Source organism: Scyliorhinus canicula, chromosome 3 (assembly GCF_902713615.1).
Source record: "Scyliorhinus canicula chromosome 3, sScyCan1.1, whole genome shotgun sequence".
NCBI lineage: Eukaryota > Metazoa > Chordata > Chondrichthyes > Carcharhiniformes > Scyliorhinidae > Scyliorhinus > Scyliorhinus canicula.
The window spans coordinates 100,794,050-100,815,289 of NC_052148.1; the positions used below are offsets into that span (position 1 = coordinate 100,794,050).

General features: G+C 45.4%; 1 protein-coding gene across 1 annotated transcript in view; it reads left to right on the forward strand.

Moving 5' to 3' along the window:
* The window catches only part of ndufaf2 (NADH:ubiquinone oxidoreductase complex assembly factor 2), a 224,662-nt gene that overhangs the window by 119,884 nt on the left and 83,538 nt on the right, over positions 1 to 21,240 (forward strand). Inside the window, 1 exon segment of the mRNA XM_038790988.1 lies at positions 17,011 to 17,100. Coding sequence (XP_038646916.1) covers positions 17,011 to 17,100 — 90 coding nt within the window.

The window sequence follows — 21,240 nt, forward strand, 5'->3', positions numbered from 1 at the left end:
ATTGTTAAGAGTCAATGTGGACATGCAAATTCCTGAGGAAGTATAGGTGCTGTCATGCTTTCTTGGTCGTAGCATCGACCTGGGTGGACCAAGACAGATTGTTGGTGATGTACACACCTGGGAATTTGAAGCAGTCAACCATCTGCACCTCGGCACCATTTATGCAGACAGGGGTGTGTACGATACTTCGCTTTCTGAAGTCAATGACCAGCTCCTTAGTTTTGTTGTCATCGAGGAGAGATTGTTGGTTGTTACCACCATGCCGCTAGGTTCTCTATCTCCGTTCTATACTCTGACCCATCGTTGTTCAAGATCTACCCACTACGTTCGTTGTCATCAGCGAACTTGTCCTGAGGGTACATTTTTTGGTCTGAGGGCAAATTTCTTCTGAGGGTAGTGAATCCGTGGGATTCTTTACCATAAGATGTAGCGACTGGGTCGCTATGTATGTTCAAAGCTGAGATGCCACTATTTTCAAACAGCTAGGGAATCCAGGATTATGCGGATAAGGCGGGAAGAAGTGAGTTGAGGATTGTTTCATCAGATCAGTCAAGATCTCATTGAATGGTTGAGCAGACTGGAGAGATGGCTTACTCCTGCTCCTGTATCTTATGGTCTTATACTGTAGAGAGGAGACCATCAGGATAATGGAGGCTGGATTTATTGCTGCCTGCATAATCACATATAGGCAAGAGAGAAAAAGAAAAAGATTGTGACGAAGGCACCTAGCTTGCCAAACGGAGGAGCAAAGCCTTCCAGACCAAGGGGCAGCAGTGTCCCCTCCAGATGCAGAGGATGAGGCTCACAGAAACATTGTGTGTACGTGGCTCGCAAGACCGTGGTGTTATTGATTTGCATGACTTATCTGCAGATGAAAAGAGACAGTGTCGCTAATGACTCCATATGTCCAGGAATCTGCTGACTACATTTGCCACATTCTTCAGAATTGTGCCGCACAGACTGGGAGGTCATCTATTGTCAGTGATTCTGAGAGTAATGGCCACCCTCAACTACTGAGCCAACGGCTCCTTCCAAGTCTCCACTGGGGATCACTGTGGGACCTCTCAATGCCCAAGGACAAATGTGTACATGAGGTCACAACGCCCCTTTTGCCAAGGCCCACAATTACACCAGCTTCGATAGAGATCGTGCAAGCCAGGATACCAGAGCACTGGATTTTGTGGAGATTTCCGGAATCTCACAGGTGCATCAACTGCTCTCATGTGGCTATAAAAGCTCGCTGGCAACATGCACTCCAATACATAAACAGGAAAGACTGCAGTGAGCACTCTCTTAGACAATTGCCGTCAATCGTGAGCCAACATGAGCACCAGTGTTGCAATTCCTCTTATTTCAACCATGCACTTCAATATGAGAGTGAATAGTTACACAGCAGGCTCACATTGTCCTGATCCTTTGAAGGATGGTGAAGCCTGAGGAGCATGTGTCCTGCTGAAATTGTTAAATGGAGGAGGGAGTCCTGGAATCAGATGTCAGAAGGTGCTGGCTCTTCAAGTGTAGCTCCAGCATCTCAGTCACAATGACAGCCTTCAAGAGCCAAGAGATGCTCTACTATCCTCAATGGGCTCGTATGCCTTTGATCTGGCTGAGGAGATCTATCTTCAGAACGAGATAACGCATTTTGTGTATCCTCGACGGGCCAAAGCGGCCAAGGACATTCCGTAGTTGTGTATCTTTAGTAACTCCGAGGAAGCTGGCGGTAAATGAACCTAATTTTACTTAACTATTTACAAAGTTCTGCTCAAGGCAGCATATCTCTCCTGGTACAGTGAGAGAACTAGCCACACTTGCCCTGCTTTTATCCTAGTACCTAACGAGCCTATATGGGTGGCCTCCGCCCATTATCTGGGAAGCTTGTACTCCGAGTCCCAGAGGGAGATTAATGATGGTTACCCCTTATCCTTATGGGGGTTATGAACCCCCCCCCCCCCCCCCCCCCCCCACACACACAACACACACACACACACACACACACATAACGTCCCTCTTCAGCTGCCAAAGATGGGGCCTTTTTGTGCCACTTGCGTGCGACTGTATTTCTGTCTGTGGCGGCTGTGGGTCAGGTAGAGTGTATCTGTGTGCCGATCGCTGTTTTCTGGGCCGATCGGTGGGAGAGTCGCTGGTGGGGCATCAGCTCTGGACATTTCTTTGTCTTCCAGTAAAGATTCTTCTGTGTGCATCTCGGATCCGGAGTCATCCTCCTCTTGTTGGACCGGACGCTATGATCTTGACGGCTGGGTCCCAGACTGGCTAGAGGCATAGGGCTTTGAGTGTGGAAGTGTGGGTTCTCCATTTTGCAGAAGGTCCAGGTGCTTCTTGTGGACTTTCCATGATCTGGACTTTAAATGAAATCGGACCCATTTGTTCCAGCACTACCCCTGGAGCCACAACGCTCCATCACCAAAACTGTGAAATGTCAGCACTAGTGCCCTCAATGGTGCCTAAAGAACCCTTGTACCGACCCCCGCGGGCGAATTTGACCTTCTCCAGCTTAATGAATCCCGCCATGTCATTGATCCAGGTCTCCATGCTTGGGGGTCTCCGCATCTTTCCATTGCAACAAGATCCTCCGCCGGGCTACTAAATGGTGGTGCCTCTTGTGCATCACCGTGCTTTCCTGCCAAGACTTGGAATGTGAGACTGAGCCGAGTCCTGAGCCTTCGGCCCAGCATTAGCTCTGTGGGGGTGATTCCCGTTGTCACATGTGGTGTTGTGCAGGAACCGTGCCAGCTGTGTGTGATTGGACCCAGTGGATTGTTTCTTTAGTCCCATCCTCGTCGCCAGTTTTGTAACTCAGGAAACTGTCGGTAAATGAACATAGTTTTATTTAACAATTGACTAAGTTCTGTTCAAGGCAGCATATCACTCCCAGTAAAGTACTTGCTGGGAGAACTGACCACACCAGGCTCTAGATGGGTGGCCTCTGCCCCCTATCTGAGAAGCTCATACTCCAAGAGTCCCATGAGAAGATAATTTATCTTGTCTTTGTGCTCGTGGAGTTTGTCTTTGTCCTCGGGGGTTATGACGGGCAGAGATGTCTCCATCCACTATTGGCACGATCCACCGGCCGCGTTGTACGGCCGGTGAGTGCCGGAAAGCCCACTCGCGGGCTTCCCGAGAGTCTTCACGCCTCGGCGGGATTCACCCAAGTCCACGAGGCGTCGGAGTCCAAATCCGGCCACAAGGGGTGGGACCAAACAGCGCGTGCCGAAGCTGGTCTTAAACAGGCTTCGGCGAACTTACCCAATGTCCACCGGCCTCCTTTGATTCACTGGCCTCTCCAGAGAGCCCGCAGCTGGGCGCTATTCAGTGTATACATTTGACTCCTTGCACACTACACCTTCATCTTTCAAGAATGCACACAAGATAGGAATATGCCTCTGCCTTAATCTTACACAGCCAAGAATAAATAATAATAGGTCCGCAAAGCATGGGATGAGATTCTTTCCACGGGCACACCTAACATTAAGGTCAGTGCATCACTGATGTTGAAAATGATCAGGAAAAGGGCCAACTTACTGTTGCGATAAGGAAATGCACTACTTAGATGAGAGGCCCATGCTAGTGACGTCTGCGATAAGTGGGGGGAGGGACCACGGTATCTCACCGTTCATCTGTAAAAGGGAGGCATACACAGGAGATGTGAAGTTGGTGCAATTTTTATTTATAATTTGTGAACATTATATACATGTTGTGAACACCCATGCTACCGTTGTGTTCCTGATTTTGTTTAGCTTTCCTAACCCAGCCTATATGATTGGGTGCATTCCCCACATCCACATTGAAGGTAGAGGTAGCCTGCTGACTGCTAAATCCTGCTGTCTGTGATGATTTAGTGTGCGTCCTGTGAGGACCAAGGCCTGGAGGACCCTGGCCACTTTGATTGTCCTCCTCCAGGGGAGGTGCACCCTTCTCGGCCTGTGGAGCTGAAGGTGAAATGGTCACAGGAAAAGGAGGTTGAGATCAGCCAGCCTGTCCTGATGTCACCTGTGAGGATGTCCCAGCTACTGGTCCTCCTCCCAGTGGGTGCCTGAGGACCCCTGGCTGACACTGTCAGGAGAAGTGGCAACTTGAGTGAGAATTAGGTGCCCCCCATCACATGGTGATGTGATGCCACCAATGGCTTCAGCGGAGGAGTGTTACTCCTGCAGCAGTTGAGGACTGATGTAGTGGACCAAAGTCTCTGATGCAGCTGCCACCCTACCAGTGTTGACCTCGGCGCATTGGCATGCCGGCGCAATCATCTCGGACTGAATGCAGATGGACTCCTCCATTGCACTTTGATTCTGAGGAATACAGCTGACATCCCTTTTAATGTTCTTGTGATTGTTGCTACAGCTCCACCAACTAATTTAGAACTGAGGCCAGAGGCTCATCTTCTGACTTGGACTGTGCAGATTCCTGGCCTCCAACAGTCTTCAACTGCTGTTGATCTTGGGTGTCGGTGCCTCCACCTGCTGTGGACTAGATTGTGGGCTGTGCTCACCAGATTGTGACCCGAGCTGCTCTAGAGCTAGGTCCCATCGAGGTATGTGGCTTTGCTGCTGTAGGGTGTGGGTGAGCACTGTTGTGGTGCTGTCCTTCAGTTTCCTCATCTAAGGTGTTATTGGGGCTTAAGTTAAGGGACTGGTTGATTGAGGGCCTTGGGTGCTTGGCAGAGGTGCCTCTGAAAGAAAGTAGAGATAATTATTACATGGTAGGCAACTGTAAAATAATAATAATAAGTATGGTTCCTGAGGGATTAGCTGGTGCAAGATCCTCACATGGGTGTGCACCTCTGACCTCCCCATTGCCGCTGGCAGATAGCATCATCTCCGGATAGTTCAATGGCTCTAACATTGAAGGCAGCGAGGACCTTGAGTTGCAGAATTCCACCTCTGGTTGGTCCTGCAACTGTAAGCAAGCTTGTCTTGCATGAACCCAGATCGAGAGTGTGAACAGGATGCATGACAGGGCAGATAATAAAGATGCCTGACGTGTAGGTGGTGAATAGCGCTATGGATAGGGTAATGATGCAAGCTCCAGAGGAGATGAGCACAGATGGATATGTGAAAGTGTGTGTGAGAAAGTGAGTGGGTGATGCCCCTTGAGCTGGCAGTGCCGGTGATTGATGGACTTGAGTTGCGAGTGACGAAATGGTTAACTTATCCTGGGTTAACCTCGTGTATGCTAGGTTGGCACTGCCCACCACCTTCAAGCTGTGGTTGGTGGATCTCCTCAGCTATCACAGGAGTTGAAGACATTGCAGTGAGCCTCGAGTGCATTCCTGTGAGGCGTCACTGTATTTTGGAGCAGCATGCTTCTCCTCTTTGGGAGCCATGTCTTCTGTGGAAAGTCCTGGGCTGCAGACATTGAAAAAGCCAAGCATGGGTGCCATTTGAATATGACGCCCAGCTTGAGTAAGCGATGAGCTCATGGTGGGGTGGGCAAATTAAAGGCCACCTGCCTTCGATCCAGTGTGCTTCCTGTGCATGCATAATTAATCCAGTGGGATGCGGATGATGTCGTGCAAAAATCTGCCGTTGTGGTCAGCGGGTAAAACATTGTTTTTCACGCCTATCGTTGTATTTAATGCTGCAGGGAAAATCCTGCCCAATTTTCCAAAGATTGATTTTGAATATATCCCAACTTCAAGCGCAGGCTATTTCTTTTGCTTTCACTTTTTTTTTGCAAATGCCAGTCGACAAATCATAAAAATAACTCTCAACTGTTTCAAACCTTCTTTTCTACTGCTTTTCTGAGGACTTGATAGCACTGAATACTAAGCCACAATATGCTGGCTTTTTGCCTAGAAATTATTCAGATCCGGTTAAAACTGACAGATTGATAAATTTCTTTCCTGGTGATTAAAAGAGTCCAAATTGAAATGAGTTTGATGCAGTCTAAATCCCAGTTCCTGATGCATGTGAGCCACACAACAATACTAAGACTAATAGACATTGTGAAATGTGATGCTTCAACAGAGACTTTCCGAGAGGAGTACTTTTCAGAGTCGGCAATGTATATTGTTTAAAATTTATGGTGACATAACTTACCTAGAGGAAAACTGGTATCCATAGATAGCCTACGTGCAGCAACAAAATTGGTTGCAGATTGGAATTGAGTAATTTGCCTTCTGTAATTGTAGAATGTAGTCTTTCACCATTTGTGATTGGCTGGCCATCAGATTTGACTACCTCAGAAAGAGCCTGCCCCAGGTTCTATTAGCAACTATAGTGTCTATAAACTTGGACAATCTTCATGATAATGAATTGGCTCACTGTGCTTGGTTCCAGATTCCAATAGAGAACCAGCTCAAGACTGCACTCTAGCCACAGTAACAGTATCCTCCTGTGTTATCATTCAGACTTCTAAAAAAATTATTTGCATAAAAAACAACTTGCTCTATAGTGTCTTATGAATATATTGGGAAGATCTAAAGTAAATAAAATCACACTAATGAAAGACAATGTATATTTGTTTAATGCAGAAACATTCTGCTATTCTGAGGACACACGCTGAGTTCTCAAGTTGAAATTAGCTGTTTGAATATAATTATGTTGCTTTGCAATGCATCTTTTTGGATATCTCTGTGACCCGAGTCCAGACAAAACAATATCTGAACAAAGCATCTATTTTTGTAACCTTTATAACATATTTGTAGGAGGAATATTTAAAACTAATGTTATAACGTGTCGAGGAAACGTAGTACAGCAGTGAAACATCAACCTCTAGTTCATGGAGGGACCATGTAAATTGGCATGCAGAGAAGGAAAAGTCCAATTAGCGTACAAAACTATCCTTTTCATTTGGTGGGAGAGTGGTGGTATGAGATGGGAACTGAAAGTTGATGTCTGTCTGATTTATAAAAGTCAAATCAAGCAGTGGAATTTTGTGTGGCACTCAGTTATATCATTCAACCAACCAATGTCCCTTAGATAGAAATTTCCCCTTCAGGGTTGGTATGGGTGGGAAATGCTGCAGAAAACAGACCTTGAATGTTTCACACACCTTGTCCACATAAAAGAGCAATGGAAAGCCAGTGAGTACACCTTATTTCTTTCCTGGGATTGCACCCTCTCCCATCTTCAGGCCAGAACCAAGTTGAGTCAGAGTGTCTCAGCTGTCCTCAAAAGCAGCACAGACACGTTCCACTGGTGCAAACAACATCTTACAGGATAACTGATATTTCCAGCATCATTCACTTGTTGCAAAGAGCCAGTGTGATTCTGAAGCTGTGAAGTACAATACTGCCTCTCCAAAGAGACCAGCTAGGTGGTGGTCATGGATTAGAACAAGTGGATGATAGAGGCCTGAAGAATAAGGACTCTCGGGACCATTGGTGGTAACATGGAGCTTCTTGTGGCTGAGGCCCCTAGGCTTGCTGTATTTGTCAGCACCAACATGTCGCAGATGATGGTGGAATGGAAGAACCAGTGCAGCAGATGATGATGGCATTAGGCCACGCAACTGGGGATGTTGAGAATGAAACTAGGGCCTCCACCTTAATAGAAGTTCATTCTTCGCTGCTTTGTGTGCTTTGTGTGAAGGGTGCTGTGACTCATGTTTTTGTCTCTTACTGAGGCCTTGTTGGATCTGATGGCTGCACCATGCCTGCTTTCAGATGATTGGAGCTACTGCTCACAACTGCATTAGAAGGTTGGCAAATGCAATCTAGGAGCCTGCTAGCACATCTTGAGAGTGGTGGCCTCAGCCTTTCATATCAGGCCTGCTTTTCCCAGTACGTAGCAAGTTGCATGAGGCAGTTTTAAAATCTCCCTTCTAAGACATCAGTGTGTTTTAGGAACATATGGCCATCAGCACAGACTGGGGTGCAGAATTAATTAACCCAACATCTTTCTCCCACTCTCCGGGGAGGAAAATTGTGATTAGGAGATATGGGCCGGAATTCTCCAGTCCTTGCAATTAATTTTTCCTGCCGGCAGCACACTCATGGCAGTGGGTTTCATGGCGGCATGGGGTGGCTACAATGGGAAATTGAATATATGCAAGGCTGAGTTAGACAGATTTTGGTTGAAGGTTATGGGGTGGGGGGAGAGTTAGTGCAGGGGGCAGGCAGGGAAGTGGAGTTAAGGCCACAATTCTATCATGACCTTATTTAATGACAGGCTTAAGGGGCCACAATTATCGACTCCTATTTCTTCCATTCTTATTAATATTATCAATTGGAGCTCTACATATTGGCAACTTCCCATAAAATTGTGCTCCACAGAAAGAGGCCATTTGGCCCATCAGACCTGTGCTAGATATGGCGGGGACAGGGCAGGTAAATGTGATTCGCACTATTTGCTCGTGCTGAGGTAATTATTGGGATATGCCGATCGGTTGGGCCAGATTGCCTGTTTACCTGTTATAACATTTGAAGGGGGGGTTCAGCGATGATACCTCTTAAAACTGAATCATTAGCATGCCGTTAGAGTAGTTCTACATAAGCTATTTTATTATGGATTGAGATGAATTATAGGTCTGAGTAATCATTAACCATTAAACATGTATTTTTAGGACATAGCAGTAATAAGTAATCAAATGGGATTTAGGATAGCTAATTTGACCAAAAGGACATTACTTCTGACATCTTGGGCGGAATTCTCTGACCCCCCGCAGGGTCGGGAATTGCCGGGGCCGGCGTAAATCCCGCCCCCGCCGTGGCTGGGAATTCTCTGCCTGGCCCGCGATCGGGCCCCACCGATCGGCGGGCCCACCAGTGCCGTGGGGGCACTCTTTTTCATCCGCCACCATGGCCTCCACCATGGCGGAGGCAAAAGAGACCCCTACCGCGCATGCGCCGGTGGTGGCGTCAGCGGCCACTGACGCACTGGCGCATGCTGCGAACCGGCGAAGGCCTTTCGGCCAGCCCTGATGCCGGGGGTGGGCATCAAAGGCCGTTGGCGCCGGTATTGGCGCCAGTCGGCGTGGCGTCAACCACTCCGGCGCGGGCCTAGCCCCTAAAGGTACGGAGAATTCCACACCTTTGGGAGGCCCGACGCCAGAGTGGTTGGCGCCACTCCGCTACGCCGGGACCCCCCGCCCCGCCGGGTAGGGGAGAATCCCAGCCCTTGTTTTTGTGAAACCATCCAGGATGCTGGTTCTGTTGTTTCTCACAAACAGTCAGCAAGCTGCTGGGATTTTACACAGCTGTCAGGATGAGGATCGATCATGCGCTGCTTGCGATTCTATTGGGTGAAGTTTAAACACTGCTTGCAATTCTATTGGATAAGTTTCAAGGTGGCAGCTTCAGGGACAAGCTTGATTAAATAAGCCACCTTGTCCAGGTTGTGGTGTTTGTTCCTCTCTGTACTGAGCCACAGGGAATAACCACACGTGCAGCTGACTCAATACACAGGTCTTGAAACCGCTCCTCCAACAACATCTATGCATAATTTGCTGGAAAACATTGATGTAAGTCAATTACATATTAAATATAAACATTTTACAGACCTTGTAGGGCACCATTTAGAGCAGCACGGTAGCATTGTGGATAGTACAATTGCTTCACAGCTCCAGAGTCCCAGGTTCGATTCCAGCTTGGGTCACTGTCTGTGCGGAGTCTGCACATCCTCCCCGTGTGTGCATGGGTGTCCTCCAGGTGCTCCGGTTTCCTCCCACAGCCCAAAGATGTGCAGGTTAGGTGGCTTGGCCATGATAAATTGCCCTTAGTGACCAAAATTGCCCTTAGTGTTGGGTGGGGTTACTGGGTTATGGGGATAGGGTGGAGGTGTTGACCTTGGGTAGTGTGCTCTTTCCAAGAGCCGGTGCAGACTCGATGGGCCGAATGGCCTCCTTCTGCACTGTAAATTCTATGATAAAACATAAGAAGCAATAGAGACAGGAGGAATAACTTTTCCACGCAGCAGATGGTTAGGATCTGGAAAGCACTGCCAGGAAGTGTGGTGGAGGCATGGTCAACCAAGGCATTCAGGAGATAATTGGATTATTATTTGAAAAAGAAAAACCAGCAGACACAACAGGCCAAATGGCCTTCTGTGATGCTACCATTCTATGGTTCCAATTTATATAGTTAAAGGTAATCTAACACATTTCACTTTTTCAAAGGAATCATGCCTTCCAGGATCAGACCCGTAAAATGTCACTCTACTAGAGGGTAAAAGAATTGTGTTTGGCTGAAATACACATTTATTGCCATTAAACAGCCAGTTTCCCTAATGAGAAAAAATAATCAGAAGTTGTTTTAAAAATTACCAAAGATAATTTAATAGCCAGAAAAAAAACAACCAATTAAATCTCTTGATTGTTCCCCTACCCAAAGGTACCATCCACCAAGCCAATATGTACCATAAAACAGACCCATTGGGTGGCACAGTGGTTAATAATAATAATACCTTTATTGTCCCAAATATGAAGTTACTGTGAAACGCCCCTAGTCACCACATTCCGGCGCCTGTTTCGGGTAAGCTGGTACGGGAATTGAAACCGCGCTGCTGGCCTTGTTATGCATCACAACTAGCTGTCTAGTCCACTGAGCTAAACCAGCCCCTGTAGCATTGCTGTCTCACGGCGCCGAGGTCCCAGGTTCAATTCCGGCTCTGGGTCACTGTCAGTGTGGAGTTTGCACATTCTCCCCGTGTTTGCGTGGGTTTCACCCCCACAACCCGAAGATGTGCCGGCTAGGTGGATTGGCCACGCTAAATTGCCCCTTAATTGGAAAAAATGAATTGGGTACTCTAAATTCCTTTTTAAAATAAATAAAACAGTCCCATCAATTTACTCAGCATGTTTCTTATACAAATTTTCTTCCACAGATTCACCAATATAATTAGTTATTTTAATGTCATCAAGGAGTTTTTCACAGATATGCCTGCCCTTTCATCTGTAGCCTGACAGTTGAATTAGAAATTTCACCAGGACCCTGGATACTGAGAATTTCCAGTTGCTTTTGACAAGGGTGTGTGCCTATGGGTTGCTTATGTGAGTAGCAGTTTTCACCTTGCTCATGTGGAACTGCAACACGCAGAGGGAACTGCATTGTGATCAGACAAGAACACTTTGATATAACAGCTGTGGGTCTAGAGTAGCAAAAAATGGTTTTATTTCTTTCAGCTTTTTATACAAAGGCACTATTGGGAAGACCGTGGCATAATGGTATTGTCACTGGGCTAGTAATCCAGTAATGATGAGCTTGTGGCCCAGATTGTGACTGGCAGGTATGATGTGGTAGGCATCACAGAGACGTGGTTGCAGGGGGTTCAGGACTGGCAGTTAAACATCCAGGAATTTACAACCTATCGAAAAGACAGAGAGGTGGGTAGAGGGGGCAGGGTTGCCTTGTTAATTAGAAATGAAATTAAATCAATAGCACTAAACGACATAGGGTCAGACGATGTGGAGTCTGTGTGGGTAGAGTTGAGGAACCACAAAGGCAAAAAAACCATAATGGGAGTTATGTACAGGCCTCCTGACAGTGGTCAGGACCAGGGGCACAAAATGCACCACGAAATAGAAAGGGCATGTCAGAAAGGCAAGGTCACAGTGATCATGGGGGACTTCAATATGCAGGTGGACTGGGTAATAATGTTGCCAGTGGACCTAAAGAAAAGGAATTCATTGAATGTTTACAGGATGGCTTTTTGGAACAGCTTGTGATGGAGCCCACGAGGGAACAGGCTATTCTGGACTTAGTGTTATGTAATGAGCCAGAATTGATAAAAGATCTTAAGTAAGGGAACACTTAGGAAGCAGTGATCATAATATGGTAGAATTCAGTCTGCAATTTGAAAGAAGGAAGGTAGAATCAGATGTAAATGTTTTACAGTTAAATAAAGGTAATTACAGGCGCATGAGGGAGAAACTGACGAAAATCGACTGGAAGCAGAGCCTAGTGGGAAAGACAGTAGAACAGCAATGGCAGGAGTTTCTGGGAGTAATTGAGGACACAGTGCAGAGGTTCATCCCAAAGAAAAGAAAGGTTATCAGAGGGAGGATTAGGCAACCATGGCTGACAAAGGAAGTCAGGGAATGCATCAAGGCAAAAGAGAGAGCCTATAATGTGGGAAGTCAGAAGATTGGGAAGGCTACAAAAACAAACAGAGGATAACAAAGAGAGAAATAAGGAAGGAGAGGATCAAATATGAAGGTAGGCTAGCTAGTAACATTAGGAATGATAGTAAAAGTTTCTTTAAATACATTAAAAACAAACAGGAGGCAAAAGTAGACATTGGGCCGCTCCAAAATGACGCTGGTAATCTAGTGATGGGAGACAAGGAAATAGCTGAGGAACTTAATAAGTACTTTGCGTCAGTCTTCACAGTAGAAGACATGAGTAATATCCCAACAATTCAGGAAAGTCAGGGGGCAGAGTTGAATATGGTTGCCATCACAAAGGAGAACGTGCTAGAGAAACTAAAAGGTCTGAAAATTGATAAATCTCCGGGCCCAGATGGGCTACATCCTAGAGTTCTAAAGGAGATAGCTGAAGAAATAGTGGAGGCGTTAGTTATGATCTTTCAAAAGTCACTGGAATCAGGGAAAGTCCCAGAGGATTGGAAAATTGCTGTTGTAACCCCCCTGTTCAAGAAGGGAACAAGAAAAAAGATGGAAAATTATAGGCCAATTAGCCTAACCTCGGTTGTTGGCAAAATTCTAGAATCCATCGTTAAGGATGAGATTTCTAAATTCTTGGAAGTGCAGGGTCGGATTAGGACAAGTCAGCATGGATTTAGTAAGGGGAGGTCGTGCCTGACAAACCTGTTAGAGTTCTTTGAAGAGATAACAAATAGGTTAGACCAAGGAGAGCCAATGGATGTTATCTATCTTGACTTCCAAAAGGCCTTTGACAAGGTGCCTCACGGGAGACTGCTGAGTAAAATAAGGGCCCATAGTATTCGAGGCAAGGTACTAACATGGATTGACGATTGGCTGTCAGACAGAAGGCAGAGAGTTGGGGTAAAAGGTTCTTTTTCGGAATGGCAACCGGTGACAAGTGGTGTCCCGCAGGGTTCAGTGTTGGGGCCACAGCTGTTCTCTTTATATATTAACGATCTAGATGACGGGACTGGGGGCATTCTGGCCAAGTTTGCCGATGATACAAAGATAGGTGGAGGGGCAGGTAGTATTGAGGAGGTGGGGAGGCTGCAGAAAGATTTAGACAGTTTAGGAGAATGGTCCAAGAAGTGGCTGATGAAATTCAACGTGGGCAAGTGCGAGGTCTTGCACTTTGGAAAAAAGAATAGAGGCATGGACTATTTTCTAAACGGTGACAAAATTCATAATGCTAAAGTGCAAAGGGACTTGGGAGTCCTAGTCCAGGATTCTCTAAAGGTAAACTTGCAGGTTGAGTCCGTAATTAAGAATGCAAATGTAATGTTGTCATTTATCTCAAGAGGCTTGGAATATAAAAGCAGCGATGTACTTCTGAGGCTTTATAAAGCACTAGTTAGGCCCCATTTAGAATACTGTGAGCAATTTTGGGCCCCACACCTCAGGAAGGACATACTGGCACTGGAGCGGGTCCAGCAGAGATTCACACGGATGATCCCAGGAATGGTAGGCCTAACATACGATGAACGTCTGAGGATCGTGGGATTATATTCATTGGAGTTTAGGAGGTTGAGGGGAGATCTAATCGAAACTTACAAGATAATGAATGGCTTGGATAGGATGGACATAGGGAAGTTGTTTCCATTAGCAGGGGAGACTAGGACGTGGGGACACAGCCTTAGAATAAAAGGGAGTCACTTTAGAACAGAGATGAGGAGAAATTTCTTCAGCCAGAGAGTGGTAGGTCTGTGGAATTCATTGCCACAGAGGGCGGTGGAGGCTGGGACGTTGAGTGTCTTTAAGACAGAAATTGATAAATTCTTGATTTCTCGAGGAATTAAGGGCTATGGGGAGAGAGCGGGTAAATGGAGTTGAAATCAACCATGATTGAATGGTGGAGTGGACTCGATGGGCCGAATGGCCTTACTTCCGCTCCTATGTCTTATGGTCTTATGGTCTAATGCTCTGGGGACCCAGGTTCAAATCCTGCTATGGCAGCTGGTGGAATTTGAATTCAGTAAAATATCTGGAATTGAAAAGTCTAATGATGACCAAGAAACCATTGTCAATTCTCGTAAAAACCCATCTGGTTCACTAATGTCCTTTAGGGAAGGAAATCTGCCGTCCTTACCTGGTCTGGCCTACGTGTGACCCCTGTTCCACAGCAATGTGGTTGACTCTTAACTGCCCCTTCAAGGGCAATTAGGGATGGGCAATAAATGCTGGCCCAGCCAGCGACGCATGTCCCATGAATAAATTTAAAAATTAAATGTAATTCTGAGTCAATGCTATTGATTGGGATGTGGTTTGGTTGCTGAGACTATAATATTACAGTGGGATCAGAGGAGGGATACTTATGAGGTGCTTCAGTTTAACCTAGAACATTGAAACTGATATCAGAGAGTCAAGCCCAAACTACGAAGAATTATATAAAAATAGAAAATGCTGAAAATACTCGGGTCAAACAGCATCCGTAGAGTGAGAAAAAGAATGAACTGATCAGCTTGACAACCCTATTGGAGGCATACAGTGCATGCGCATCTAAAAAGACACCAGACACGATTTACCAACCACGTTATGCCCAAAATGCAGTGCGGCCGGTAGATGCCAGAAGATCCCTATTCCGGGATCCACCCGGCGCGCCACACCTCGCGCAGCAGCGCGATCTGAATCCCGCCGTTTGCATATTAGTCTCACTCTATTATGCTCTCCCATGATCTACCCGAGGCTTTAGGATCTAACCCCTTCGCCTCGGAGACGTCAGGCGAGCGCTCTTCAGTGCTAGCCTACACAAGTGGGGACCAGGCAGAACAGCACTTGGTGAGGTCTCCCATGTTATCAGAGGCCCATAGGTGCTTTCCCTCTTGGCAGGGTTGCACCCTGTCACTGCTGGTGCCACCTAGATGCAGTGCCAAGGTGCTAAGCTGCCATTTTTCCTGCCTCGGGGATCGGGCCCGAGGATGCCTGTGCAGTGGGGTGTGGGTGGGCCGAGGACTCTCATAGGTGAGTTGGGGCTGTGCGGTGAGTTCGGGGATTGCTTCGGGAGTCGAGATATCGGGACTCCATTTTAAAATGGTGTCCCCACCGCCTCCTGCACTGAGGAGTTCCGGTGAGTGGAGCTCCTCAGTGAAGGAAACGGGAATAAGGCTGAGGTTTCAAATAGAACCAGAGTCCCAGTAGATAAAGGGGTGTTTCTCGGCGTTGTGAGCGCCGGCAAACACTCGGCTTAATGCACTCGTTATGGAACTCTGTTCCCAGTCGGTTAGATCACGTTGAGGAGGCCCTTCAACCCATCTTAATTAATCCAGCCAAAAGAAAGATAAACAAATAAATATTTTAAGCGAACATTTCAAACTCTGGCACAAAGCAAAAAAAAAAACCTCTTGTACAGTAAATAACTGGGAATAAGAGTTTTGAGGGAGGAAATAACAGGAAGTTACTTGTGTCTTAAGCAATGATTGTGATAGTCAAACTGTATTACAAAATATTTATGAGTCCTGTTTCTTTTAGTTCCATTGTATAATACCTTTTCCCTCAAGTTAGCAACGTGATAAATTTCAGTAGATTTCTGTGTTGGACGACTTGCTTTTACTTTAAGCTGCAGCAGAACTAGTGAAAACACCAAAGCTATTGGTCCCAACCTGTCAGTGATCAACATTACAATGAGTTATACTGTTGTCCTAATAAATGTGTTAGCATTGTATGGCAGCAATGCTTTTGGGTTTGTGCCACGCATCATAATTTTATTCACATGGACGGCATGGTAGCACAGTGGTTAGCACTGTTGCTCCACAGTGCCAGGGACCCGGGTTCGATTCCCGACTTGGGTCACTGTTTGTGCGGAGTCTGCACGTTCTCCCTGTGTCTGTGTGGGTTTCCTCCGGGTGCTCCGGTTTCCTCCCGCAAGTCCCGAAAGAGGTGATTGTTAGGTGAATTGAACATTCTGAATGCTCCCTCTCTGTACCCAAACAGGCGCCGTAGTGTGGCGACCAGGGAATTTTCATAGTAACTTGATTGCAGTGTTAATGCTAAGCCTACTTGCAACACTAATAATGATGATTATTATTATTAGTGCAGGAGGGGCATGGAATACAGTATTAACACTTATAACTGAAACTTAGATTTATATAGTAGTTTTAATGTAATGAAATACCACAGGGTTCTTCACAGGAGCATTATAAAACAAAATATGATGCTGCACCACATAGGGGATATTAGGTCAGGTAACCAAAACCAAAAGCTTAGTCCAAATGGGAGTTTTAAGGATTTTATTAAAGGAGGAGAGCAAGGTAGAGAGATAGAGCACCGTTGGGGACCGGGAAGGGGTGGATTCAGAGTTTAGGGCCAAGGCAATTAAAGACACACCACCGAAGATAGAGCGATTAAAATTTTGGTACTAAAGAGGCTAGAATTCAAGGAGCTCAAATACTTGAAAGAGTTGAGGGGCTGGAGGTGATTAAAGAGATAGGAAGAGGCAAAATCATGGAGACGTTTGAAAACAAGGATGAGGATTTTAAAAGTGCTTTTAAGCACAGTGCTTCATCGGGAGCCAGTGTACATCAGTGAGCAAAGAGGTGATAGGTAAGTAAGTTAAGACATGTGCAGTAGAGTTTTGGATGCTCTCTGGTTTATGGAGGTTAGAATGTAAGAACCCAGCAAGGAGTGTTTTGGAATAGTCAAGTCAAGTAACAAAGGCTTGAATTAGGGTTTCAGCTGAAGATGAGCCAAGACGGGCGAAGTTGGATGATGTTACAGAGGTGGAAAAAGGCGATCTTTAGTGATGGACTGAATGTGAGGTCAGAAGCTCATCTCGAGGTCAAGAATGACACCAATGTTGCGAGTAGACTGGCTTAATTGCAGACTGTTGTCATGAAGAGGGAAGTAGCATAGGGAACAGAGGTTGGAGCAGGAACCAAAAACCATGGCTTTGTCTTCCAATATATAATTCAACAAAATTAACCAGTCCGCTTCTTAATCTTTTGTTACTGGTTCCAGGACAGACTTTTCGTTCAAGAAGAATAATTGAAGCGTTCAATCCAAAAGAATTTGAATATGAAGGTGGAAACATTCCTTCTGAATGGGAAGGTAAGAGTATGCCGCTGCAACATATATGTTTAGAATGCTTCATAGTGGTTTGTGTTCTAGTCAGCAGTTAACTGTGGGCTGGTGGAGTTTGTTCAAGCATTCTTTTCCAGTTTATGCTAACCATAAACAAGCCATTTGCTCTATTTCTGTTCCACGTTGCTTTAGGAAATGGAAGAGCCGTGTAGCTGGGAGTACTCAAGTTAAAAGTAGGAATATAGTCTATTAATACTTATCTGCTTTCATCCTTTCCTTTAAACATATATTCATCAGTCAACAGAGTTCCTCCAATGGAAGTGAGATAGCTGGTTCGAATCAGCAAAAACGGTAATGAAATATACTTACACAAAGATTACAAAATGGCAATAGAGATTTTTAAACCACAAATACATTATTGTGCATTGACCTAAGTACTCATATCTGTGACCTTAAATTCTGCAAGCCTGTGTCACTGTGGTGTATGCTAATTTTCTCCACACATATGTTGTACATTCCCACATATAATGTTCTTTCCTATAAGAATACTGCAGAATTCTGCAGTGTCCTTTTACTTAATTGGTTCCTTAAAGGATCACCACATTCATGAAAATGACTGTGCAGTGATAATGTCATTGAATTAATAATCCAGAGGTCCAGGAATGAATTGGTGACATGGATTTAAATCCCTTTATGGCAGCTGGTGAAATATAGTTTCAATTAATAAACCTTGAATTGAAAATTAGCCTCAGTAATGGTGTAATGAAACCATCAGCGTTTGTTGGATACCTATCTGGTTCACTTTGGGAAGGTTCACCTTTTGGGAAGGAAATCTGCCACACTTACCTGGTCTGGCCTACAATTGGCTCCAGACCCACAACAATGTGTTTGACTTTTTAAAATTAATTTAGAGTACCAATTCATTTTTTCCAATTCAGGGGCAATTTAGCGCGGCCAATCCATCTAGCCTGCACATCTTTGGGTTGTGGGGCCGAAACCCACGCAAACACTGGGAGAATGTGCAAACTCCGTGTTTGACTTTTAACTGCCCTCTGAAATGACCTAGTAATCTTAATTGCCCACCATGGTAATTAAAAGTCAAATGACCACAAAACCATTGTCGATTGTTGTAAAAACATACCTGTTCTGGCCTACATGTGACTCCAGAGCCACAGCAACGTGGTTGACTCTCAAATGCTCTCTGAAATGGAGGGCAGTTAGTGTTTGGCAATAAATGCCGGCCCATCCAGTGACACCCACATCTTGTAAATGATTTTTTAAAAGCCACTCAGTTCAAGAAAAATTAGAGATGGGTAACAAATGCTGCCATGTCGTACCATGAAAGAATAAAGAAAACAATTTTTTGAGAAAGTATTGTAGCAATTAATGTGGGCGTTATTGTCGCAATGCTGTGTACAAAGATATCCTGATATATTTTCATTTAACATCTCTGTAGCTGTAGCCCCTCACCCAAATAAATCATTTTTAAAGCAAAAAAATGTTGTTTGCTTGTAGAAGTGGAGGCACTAAGTTTATTTTTCTCATAAATTTGGAGTACCCAATTAATTTTTTCCAATTAAGGGGCAATTTAGCATGGTCAATCCACCTACCCTGCACATCTTTGGGTTGTGGGGGCGAAACCCAATCAAACACGGGGAGAATGTGCAAACTCCACACGGACAGTGACCCAGAGCTGGGATCGAGCCTGAGACCTCGGCGCCATGAGGCAACAATGCTACTCACTGCGCCACCCTGCTGCCCCCCATACTCGGAATTGATTATAGTGCACAGCTACAAGCAGAATGCAGGCATACAGATATGCTGTATGACAGGCTACTCCTTGAAGTTGCCATTGTAAAAATGCCAGGTTTCTGAGGAATTTGCAAGGTGGAAGCTGCTAGTAGTTAAGAACAGTGGACAGGTTGACTTATAGGCATCACTGATTGCAGCATGACAGCCAAGATAATTCATTTTTCAGTAGCAAGTCTGCTGGAAAATGACACTAACAATTGATTTGTCACATCTATCATGCAACCAAATCAATCTTTAGAATTTTTGGCATCTATCATGAGTTTTGCAAGTTAGTTTTTTTACAACATTCTCATATTTGATGGTCACCGGAATGTCATTTGAGTGTTCATATTTTTGTGAACTGGTATGCACTAATCAGATTAGATTATGGGGAATAGAAATTGAGACTTGGGCAGCACAGTAGTTAGCACTGCTGCCTAACAGCAGCAGTGACCCAGCTTCGATTCCGACCTTGGGTGACTGTGTGTGTGGAGTTTGCACTTTCTCTCCATGTCTGCGAGGGATTCCTCCTGGGTGCTCCGGTTTCCTCCCACAATCCAAAGATGTGCAGGTTAGGTGGATTGGCCATGCTAAATTTCCCCTTGGTGTCCAAAGGTTCGCTGGGGATACAGGGCTAGAGCGGGAATTGGGTCGACGTGGGGTGCTGTTTCGAAGGGTGGCGCAGACTCGATGGGATGAATGGCCTCTTTCTGCACTGGGATTCTATGATTGTTTCACAATTAAAATATTTCAGCCAAAAAAGTTACTTTTAAAAACTTACCTGCTTCAAACAGAATGGAACTTCCCTGGGATAGCTAACAATTTAAACTACCTGAACAATTATCTCATGTCTTTGATTTCCCTAATTAACACTTTAACTTGGAGGCCTTAGTCTCTCTGCAAAACCAAGACCTGGAGTTGATATTATTCCCAGAATTATCACTTTGCCTATTGAAGAGGGATAACAATCACACTTATTCCTGCATTTTCCAGAACAAGACTGAGCATGTGCAGTGATAATGTTCCCGCATGCATCTTTCTGACTCTTTGCATAGCAACTCCAAATATGTCTTTCCTTGGGATATAACAGGAATTGCACAGTTTTTCCAAATGATTTCAAAATGAACTGAAGCATGAGTTTTTGAAAGCTCTTGTAACATTTGATGAAAAAACTTTTTTCAAGTATGTGTGTTTTGTTTCCACGAAACAGAAAATGGAAGATAATTAAATTTATACTTTTTACTAACAATTTGAAAACAGTTTAAAAAAAAAAGATATTTATTGTGGGTATTGTACCACGATTGAATGGAAAATACAATTTCTGTCTGCTTTTGGGTGTGCTCAGTGAGGTGTTTCTTGGAGTCTGAAGCGACGAGAAACACCCCATTATTCAAAGGCACTTTGCTGTTTCTTTTGGCCTCGGAGTTTCCCACCGCTGAGGCCACACGTTAGTTATTTCCTGCTGGCAAGCCCTTTGCAGATTGGGAGCCATTTTGTCTGGCTGGCCCGATCTTTTCTCTCCTCTTCCACTCCATTTCAGCCCTCCGTCCTGTTTATGACAACCCCCCCCCCCCCCCCCCCCCCCCCCCAACCTTGGTGAGGCCCCCTGCGCTCAATCCCTGGCAGTGCCAACCTGGCACCCTGGAAATTACCCTGCCAGCCTGGCATCCTCTCAGTGCCCCTGCCACCCAGTGTGGCACTGGCTGGGTCCCAATGTGGCACTGCTAAGGTGCCGGAGTGTCATCCTGCCCTGTCTCCAACTGCCTGGGGTCTAATGGCCTGGGAGACTGCGCAGATGCCATTACAACAGTTCCATGTTTGTGGAAACCAGTGCAAAGCGGCACCCTGTCGAGGTCTCTCAGATGGGGCCGTTAGGTCCTGGGCGCCGCGGAGAATCCTGAAAATGCATATTTACATGAGTTTAATGGCTCATTTAAAGATGCAGACCTCACTGGGCAAGATCCAGACCGCGACACCGTACAAGATTTTGTTAAATTTCGTGAGGCGTTTCGAGCATTGCAGATCTTGCGAGCCGCCTCTCGTGAGATTTAACCGCCTCGTCCCAACACCAAGTTGGGCACGACAAGGCGCTGAATCACACCTTAATTATTTATGTATCTAGCTGCAGTGGGTATGTGGAAGACTAAATTATTTGTTTTGCAGCAATCAATCAAAAAATATTGCTTTACTACCTCTGAGCAGAACTTATTTCCAAGCACTTCCCTTCATGATACGAACCCCTGTATTCCCACACTCGGTACCACCCCACCTTGTTAAGACATCTGATTCGCCATTATCAAGACTGTTGCAGGCCTGTACATGTCCACCCCGTACATGTTTTCTTATATGACATCTATAGGCAGACTTCTTGCAACC